The sequence below is a fragment of the Lissotriton helveticus genome, chromosome 5_1, assembly GCF_964261635.1.
Source record: "Lissotriton helveticus chromosome 5_1, aLisHel1.1, whole genome shotgun sequence".
Classification (NCBI taxonomy): Eukaryota; Metazoa; Chordata; class Amphibia; order Caudata; family Salamandridae; genus Lissotriton; species Lissotriton helveticus.
Genome location: NC_136065.1, coordinates 824,759,228 through 824,767,837, shown reverse-complemented (window position 1 = coordinate 824,767,837; position 8,610 = coordinate 824,759,228). Strand labels below are relative to the sequence as shown.

Genomic DNA, 8,610 nt, shown 5'->3' with positions numbered 1-8,610 from the left:
GTGAGGGATGTGTGAGGGAGAGGGGGTGTAAGGGTGAGGGGGTGTGTTGAGGGTGATGGGGTGTGAGGCTGAGGGGGTGTGTGGGAGTGTGTGAGGGTGAGGGAGTGTGTGAGGGTGAGGGAGTGTGTGAGGGTGAGGGAGTGTGGGAGGGTGAGGGAGAGGGGGAGGGGGAGGGTGTGTGAGGGTAAGGGTGGGTGTGTGGGGTGAGGGGGTGTGAGGGTGAGGGAGTGTGTGGGTGAGGGAGTGTGTGGGTGAGGAGTGGTGTGTGGGTGAGGGAGTGTGTGTGGGTGAGGGAGTGTGTGTGGGTGAGGGAGTGTGTGTGGGTGAGGGAGTGTGTGTGGGTGAGGGAGTGGTGTGGGTGAGGGAGTGTGTGTGGGTGAGGGAGTGTGTGTGGGTGAGGGAGGTGTGTGGGTGAGGGAGTGTGTGTGGGTGAGGGAGGGTGTGGGTGAGGGAGTGTGTGGGTGAGGAGCGTGTGTGGGTGAGGGAGCGTGTGAGGGTGAGGGAGCGTGTGTGGGTGAGGGAGCGTGTGTGGGTGAGGGAGCGTGTGTGTGGGTGAGGGAGTGTGTGTGTGGGTGAGGGAGTGTGTGTGGGTGAGGGAGTGTGTGTGTGGGTGAGGGAGTGTGTGTGTGGGTGAGGGAGTGTGTGTGTGGGTGAGGGAGTGTGTGTGTGGGTGAGGGAGTGTGTGTGTGGGTGAGGGAGTGTGTGTGTGGGTGAGGGAGTGTGTGTGTGGGTGAGGGAGTGTGTGTGTGGGTGAGGGAGTGTGTGTGTGGGTGAGGGAGTGTGTGTGGGTGAGGGAGTGTGTGTGGGAGTGGGTGAGGGAGTGGGTGAGGGAGTGTGTGTGGGAGTGGGTGAGGGAGTGGGGGAGGGAGTGTGTGATGGTGAGGGAGTGTGTGAGGGTGAGGGAGTGTGTGAGGGTGAGGGAGTGTGTGAGGGTGAGGGAGTGTGTGAGGGTGAGGGAGTGTGTGAGGGTGAGGGAGTGTGTGAGGGTGAGGGAGTGTGTGAGGGTGAGGGAGTGTGTGAGGGTGAGGGAGTGTGTGTGGGTGAGGGAGTGTGTGTGGGTGAGGGAGTGGGTGAGGGAGTGGGTGAGGGAGTGGGTGAGGGAGTGGGTGAGGGAGTGGGGTGAGGGAGTGGGTGAGTGAGTGGGTGAGGGAGTGGGTGAGGGAGTGGGTGAGGGAGTGTGTGTGGGAGTGGTGTGGGAGTGTGTGTGGGAGTGTGTGTGGGAGTGTGTGTGTGGGTGAGGGAGTGTGTGTGTGTGGGTGAGGGAGTGTGTGGTGTGGGTGAGGGAGTGTGTGTGTGTGGGTGAGGGAGTGTGTGTGTGGGTGAGGGAGGGTGTGGTGGGAGTGTGTGTGGGTGAGGGAGTGTGTGTGTGTGGGTAGGGTGTGTGTGTGTGGGTGAGGAGTGTGTGTGTGTGGGTGAGGGAGTGTGTGTGGTGTGGGTGAGGGAGTGTGTGTGTGTGGGTGAGGGAGTGTGTGTGTGGGTGAGGGAGTGTGTGTGGGGTGAGGGAGTGTGTGTGGGTGAGGGAGTGTGTGTGGGGGTGAGGGAGTGTGTGTGTGGGTGAGGGAGTGTGTGTGTGGGTGAGGGAGTGTGTGTGGGGTGGGTGAGGGTGTGTGTGTGTGTGGGGGTGGGTGGGGGTTGTGGGGGAGGAGTGTGTGTGTGGGTGAGGGAGTGTGGGTGGGTGAGGGAGTGGTGTGAGGGTGAGGAGTGTGTGAGGGTGAGGGGTGTGTGAGGGTGGGGGTGTGTGAGGGTGAGGGGTGTGGGGGGGTGAGGGTGAGGGAGTGGTGAGGGTGGGTGAGGGGAGGCAGCGTGGGTGAGGGGGAGGGTGTGTGGGCTGAGGGGGGTGGCTGAGGTGGGGTGGAGGCTGAGGTGGGGTGTGAGGGTGAGGTGGTGTGTGAGGGTGAGGTGGTGTGTGAGGGTGAGGTGGGGTGTGAGGGTGAGGTGTGTGTGAGGGTAACGGTGGGGGTGAGGGGGTGTGAGGGAGTGTGTGGTTGAGGGTGTTAGGGTGAGGGAGTGTGTGAGGGTGTGTGTGAGGGTGAGGGAGTGTGGGGGTGTGAGGCTGAGGGGGTGTGAGGCTGAGGGGGGTGTGAGGAGGAGGTGGGGTGTGAGGGGTGTGTGTGAGGGTGGTGAGGGGGTGAGGGGGGTGTGTGAGGCTGAGGGGGTGTGGGGGATGTGTGGGTGAGGGAGTGTGTGGGTGAGGGAGTGTGTGAGTGAGGGGTGTGTGAGGGAGTGTGTGAGGGAGTGTGTTAGGGTGAGGGAGTGTGTTAGGGTGAGGGAGTGTGTTAGGGTGAGGGAGTGTGTGAGGGTGAGGGAGTGTGTGAGGGTGAGGGAGTGTGTGAGGGTGAGGGAGTGTGGGAGGGAGAGGGTGAGGGAGTGTGGGAGGGAGAGGGTGAGGGAGTGTGGGAGGGAGAGGGTGAGGGGGTGAGGGAGTGTGGGAGGGAGGGGTGAGGGATTGTGGGAGGGAGAGAGTGAGGGAGTGTGTGAGGGTGAGGGGGGTGTGAGGCTGGGGGGGTGTGAGGGAGAGGTGGGGTGTGAGGGAGGGTGGGGTGTGAGGGAATGTGTGAGGCTGAGGGGGTGTGTGAGGCTGAGGGGGTGTGTGAGGCTGAGGGGGTGTGTGAGGCTGAGGGGGTGTGTGAGGCTGAGGGGGGTGTGAGGGATGTGTGAGGGAGAGGGGGTGTAAGGCTGGGGTGTGTGAGGCTGAGGGGGTGTGTGGGAGTGTGTGAGGGTGAGGGAGTGTGTGAGGGTGAGGGTGTGTGTGAGGCTGAGGGGGTGTGTGAGGCCGAGGGGGTGTAAGGGGATGTGTAAGGGTGAGGGAGTGTGTGAGGGTGAGGGAGTGGGTGAGGGTGAGGGAGTGTGTGAGTGAGGGAGTGTGAGTGAGGGAGTGTGAGTGAGGGAGTGTGTGAGTGAGGGAGTGTGTGAGTGAGGGAGTGTGTGAGTGAGGGAGTGTGTGAGTGAGGGAGTGTGTGAGTGAGGGAGTGTGTGTGTGAGGGAGTGTGTGTGTGAGGGAGTGTGTGTGTGAGGGAGTGTGTGTGTGAGGGAGTGTGTGTGTGAGGGAGTGTGTGTGTGAGGGAGTGTGTGTGTGAGGGAGTGTGTGTGTGAGGGAGTGTGTGTGTGAGGGAGTGTGTGTGTGAGGGAGTGTGTGTGTGAGGGAGTGTGTGTGTGAGGGAGTGTGTGTGTGAGGGAGTGTGTGTGTGAGGGAGTGTGTGTGTGAGGGAGTGTGTGTGTGAGGGAGTGTGTGTGTGAGGGAGTGTGTGTGTGAGGGAGTGTGTGTGTGAGGGAGTGTGTGTGTGAGGGAGTGTGTGGGTGAGGGAGTGTGTGAGGGTGAGGGAGTGTGTGAGGGTGAGGGAGTGTGTGAGGGTGAGGGAGTGTGTGAGGGTGAGGGAGTGTGGGAGTGTGTGAGGGTGAGGGAGTGGTGTGAGGGTGTGAGAGGGTGTGAGGGTGAGGGAGGGTGTGAGGGTGAGGGAGGGTGTGAGGGTGAGGGAGGGTGTGAGGGTGAGGGAGGGTGTGAGGGTGAGGGAGGGTGTGAGGGTGAGGGAGGGTGTGAGGGTGAGGGAGGGTGTGAGGGTGAGGGAGGGTGTGAGGGTGAGGGAGGGTGTGAGGGTGAGGGAGAGTGTGAGGGTGAGGGAGTGTGAGGGTGAGGGAGTGTGAGGGTGAGGGAGTGTGAGGGTGAGGGAGTGTGAGGGTGAGGGAGGGTGTGTGTGGGAGTGTGTGGGAGTGTGTGGGAGTGTGTGGGAGTGTGTGGGGGGGTGTGGGAGTGTGTGGGGGGTGTGGGAGTGTGGGAGTGTGTGGGAGTGTGTGGGGTGTGGGAGTGTGTGGGGGTGTGGGAGTGTGTGGGGGTGTGGGAGTGTGTGGGGGTGTGGGAGTGTGTGGGGGTGTGGGGGTGTGTGGGGGTGTGGGAGGGGTGTGTGGGGGTGTGGGAGGGTGTGTGGGGGTGTGGGAGGGTGTGTGGGGGTGTGGGAGTGTGTGTGGGAGTGTGTGGGGGTGTGGGAGTGTGTGGGGGTGTGGGAGTGTGTGGGGGTGTGGGAGTGTGTGGGGGTGTGGGAGTGTGTGGGGGTGTGGGAGTGTGTGGGGGTGTGGGAGTGTGTGGGGGTGTGGGAGTGTGTGGGGGTGTGGGAGTGTGTGGGGGTGTGGGAGTGTGTGGGGGTGTGGGAGTGTGTGGGGGTGTGGGAGGGTGTGGGAGTGTGTGGGAGTGTGTGGGAGTGTGTGGGAGGGTGTGGGAGTGTGTGGGAGTGTGTGGGAGGGTGTGGGAGTGTGTGGGGGTGTGGGAGTGTGGGGGGGGTGTGGGAGTGTGAGGGGGGGTGTGGGAGTGTGTGAGGGTGAGGGAGTGGGTGAGGGAGTGTGAGGGAGTGTGTGAGGGTGAGGGAGTGTGAGGGTGAGGGAGTGTGTGAGGGTGAGGGAGTGTGTGAGGGAGTGTGTGAGGGTGAGGGAGTGTGTGAGGGTGAGGGTGTGTGAGGGTGAGGGTGTGTGAGGGTGAGGGAGTGTGAGGGTGAGGGAGTGTGAGGGTGAGGGAGTGTGAGGGTGAGGGAGTGTGAGGGAGTGTGAGGGTAAGGCGGTGTGAGGGGGAGTGAGGGTGTTTGAGGGTGAGAGAGTGGGTGAGGGTGTGTGAGGGTGAGTGAGTGGGTGAGGGTGTGTGAGGGTGAGTGAGGGTGAGGGTGAGTGAGGGTGTGTGAGGGTGAGAAATAAATGGTGTCAGGGCAGACATCATAAGACGGAGAGAAGAGACTGCGTGGTGACTGCGTTGGTCAGTTTCATAATCAGGAGGGGCAGAGTCAGCACAGTCTGCGAGGGATCAACGTGTCCATTTAACATATACCTTCTGGCAGAACATCTTCCAGGAGTTCACAATCAGTTTGCGGATATGCTAAGTCGACAGACAAATCAGATACACAAATGGGAACTTCATCCCCAAGTTCTTGAACCATTTTTCCAAAGGTGGCGTCAACCAGACCTAGATCTGTTCTCCACACATGCAAATGCAAAATGCCCAACCTTTGCCGCCAGGTTTCCACACCCATTGTCCAAAGGCAATGAGATATGGATGAACTGGTCAGGCAGATTTGCATACGCTTTTCTGCCACTCCCACTGATTCCCCTAGTAGTACGCAAGCTAGGACAACAGTCTCTCAAAATGATTTTGGTGGCTTCCACTGGGCACGCCAACCGTGGTTCACAACACTGCTGGAACTCTCAATAGCTCCACTTCAAAAATTACGCCTCTTCCCAACATTGCTTACACAGAACCATGGAGAGATAAGGCACCCTGATCCAGGTCATCTGAATCTAGCGATCTGGCTCTTGAAGTCCTAGTGTACGGTTATCTTAATCTTCCGCCAGACTGTATGAACATCATTAAAGAAGCCAGTTGACCTACTGCTAGAGCTTGCTATGCAGCAAAATGGAAAATATTTGTAATCTACTGCAATAACAATAACATTGATCCGCTGGATGCTTCAATCCAGGACAGCATTTGCTATTTACTACACTTACAAAGATGTAATCTAGCATATTCATCCATACAATTACATCTAGCGGCACCTGCTGCTTATTTACAAAACAGACCATGCAACACTTATTTAGAGTACCTGCAATTAAAGCCTTTATGGAGGGTCCTTAAAAGAATAATTCCTCCCAGACTGCCACCCTCTCTGGTGTAGAATTTAAACATTGTTCTTACAAGACTCATGGGTCCCCCATTTGAACCGCTACATAAATGTGAACTTCAGTTCCTCACATGGAAAGTAGCTTTCCTTGTCCCAATTACCTCTCTCAGAAGGGTAAGTGAGATCCAGGCTTTAACCATACAAGAACCATTCCTACTAATACATTGTAACAAAGTGGTTCTCAGAACAAATCCAAAATTCCTTCCCAAAGTAATCTCTGCTTTTCATCTTAACCAATCAGTTGAGTTACCAGTGTTTTTCCAAAATCCAGACACTGTTGCTGAAAGAACTCTTGACACACTTGATGTCAAAAGAACCCTACTTTATTACATTGACAGGTCTAAGCCCTTTCAAAAGACAAAACAACAGTTTGTAGACTTCTCCCCACCTTATGAGGGTAACCCTATTTCCAAAGCTCAGATCACTAGGTGGATAGTAAAATGTATTCAAATATGCTACCAAAAAGCTCAATGCACATTAACAATTTCCCCTAAGGCGCATTCAACAAGCAAACTAGGGGCTTCCATGGCATTCTTAGGAAACTTTCCCAAAGATGACATATGTAAGGCAGCAACATGGACTACTCCACACACCTTCACCAAACACTATTGTGTTGATGTGCAGGCTAGGCAACAAACTTCAGTTGACCAGGCTCTTCTTAAAACTCATTTTCAAACTATTGCAACAGATGCAGGTGACCACCGCTGGCGGAGACACTGCTGTACAGTTTATGCACAGTGTACAATCTGCAGCTCATATGCCTCAAATGGAAAATGGTACTTACCAGTATGCATCTGTTCTTGGCATGTAGAGCTGTCGAGTTGTAAACGCCCTCCCGCCTCCCGAGAACCTGTATCTGTTCCAGTATTATCTTAAGTAGCTACATTTACATGGACATCTCTTACTTTTTACTGACTCGTCATTTCCCATCATGGCAAAAAAAAATCTGAGGATGGAGTCGATTCCCATGTGCACTATCATCCAAGGGAGGAGTCCCTTATCTCGTGACTACAAAAGACTCTTTCAAGACAGCAACAAAGTGCAAGCATCCGAGCCCAACACCAAATGGCGATCTATGCATAGTGTACAACTCTGCAGCTCTACATGCCAAGAACAGATGCATACTGGTAAGTAGCATTTTCCTTTTATGCCCATCTGTGGCTTTTGTCTAATTCTCACTCTATCAAGCAATGTAATTTTGTGTAGATTTTTTTGTTTGTTTTTGGTACGGTCTTCAGGTCAATTATCTGTCTTACACTAATTGCAATTTGTTGACCGAAAAACAGTGTGTAGTTAGGTGGTTGTTTACTAAATCTGTCATCTACAAAACTATAGCCTGTCATCGTTATAGTCAATTTATAATGAATGGAAATTTCTTTGAAAAAGTGCAAGATCAAATTGCCACTAAGCTGAAGGTTATGAATTACCATATTCTATCAATAAAACTGCTTACACTGACAAAAAAATAGTTACATGAATGATAGAATGATATAAGATAACATCTATACTCTGATTTCAGTGCAATTACCACATTTTGAATGCAGAGAAGTCTCTCATTTACTCTATTTATACTACTACTTCTATATATCCAGTTTCCTGTTCTACCTCGAAAGCTTTGGCACAATGTACAGAAAATTTCAATTCTGGATATAACCCATAAGATTAAAAACAAATGAGGCTACTATTCAGATACAAATGGTTTCTGGATCTATAATATTCTATTAGCAAATGTTAGCACACCACACACTCTGTTCCTTATTCAAGTCAGCCAGTAGCATTATGCTAATAATTTGGGCAAGAGCCTGAAGAACAATATGCTTTTTCTGCCCCCTCTACAGAGCATTGCAGCATTGTGAACAGTTTGTCCAGCGATATAACCGAGCTGAAGATAGTATTTGCTGTGTAGACACCAAATCTCTGCCTCAGTTTTCTGTAACTAACCATGTGGGCAAGGCTGTGGAGGACTGCATGAGGGCGATTATTGGAGTTTTGCTTAATTTAACTAATGATAATGGTAAGTCATGTTTTTTATCTGCTCTTGGTTTAAGAAAATGGTGTAATGAAATTATTTTAACCTTTTTTAATATGTCACATAGTTATGAAATGTTGCTTTATTTCCAGAAACAGGTAAAGCCTCTGCTCACATTGATACTAGTTGGCCATGCTGTATGTTTTCGGGAAATGTTATGTGAAAGTTGTGCATTATTTCAATTCATTGCTGAATTTGTTGTCATTCTTCTATCAAGTTGTTGTGGTAGACGTTCAGCAGGATACGTACCTCACTTAGATATTTGCACACAGATATAAGAAGCATTGTTGATGTGATCTTTTTCTATTTTGTTACATCAAAAGTATCTTCTGTCTTCTAAAGACAGAATTTCTTGTGCAGCCTTATTGTTCGATATAACAGTAGAAAGAAATGACAAAAAGAGCACTTCCTTGTTAATATATTATAGTTTTGTGCCTCTCATTCCTAATGCTGCTCTTAAGAGGGACTTGAACCTTGTTATAACCCATTTTATGTGCGCTCCTTTCGAGCCGCTTCACAATTGCCCTCTTTGTCTTCTGACTCTTAAAACTGCATTCCTGGTTGCCATCACCTCTGCCAGGAGAGTGAGTGAGCTCCAGGCTCTATCTTCTAAACCTCCTTTCCTCTCTGTCCATCCGGACAAAGTTGTCTTGAGAACTCCTTTCCTGCCCAAGGTGGTTACACCCTTTCATATTGGGCAGTCCATCACCTTGCCCACCTTCTTTCCGCATCCCTCGAAAGAGGAAGAGAGGCTCCACCGTCTGGTCCCAAAACGTGCGCTCTCGTTCTGTGTAGACCGCACACGCCAGTTCTGGGTGGACGACCAGCTCTTTGTTGGTTAAGAGGGCGCTAAGAAGGGACGGGCGGTGCACAAACTGACCATCTCTCGGTGGGTCGTGTTGTGCATCAAGGTCTGTTGCTCCTTGG

At 53.0% G+C, this 8,610-nt stretch overlaps 1 protein-coding gene across 2 annotated transcripts in view; it reads left to right on the top strand.

Annotated features, from left to right (window-relative positions):
- The window catches only part of WAPL (WAPL cohesin release factor), a 1,132,828-nt gene that overhangs the window by 671,735 nt on the left and 452,483 nt on the right, over positions 1–8,610 (top strand). For both annotated transcript variants that reach the window (XM_078643290.1, XM_078643291.1), the window contains exon 13: positions 7,493–7,668. In XM_078643290.1, the coding sequence (XP_078499416.1) occupies positions 7,493–7,668 (176 nt within the window). The remainder of the gene's footprint in view (positions 1–7,492; positions 7,669–8,610) is intronic.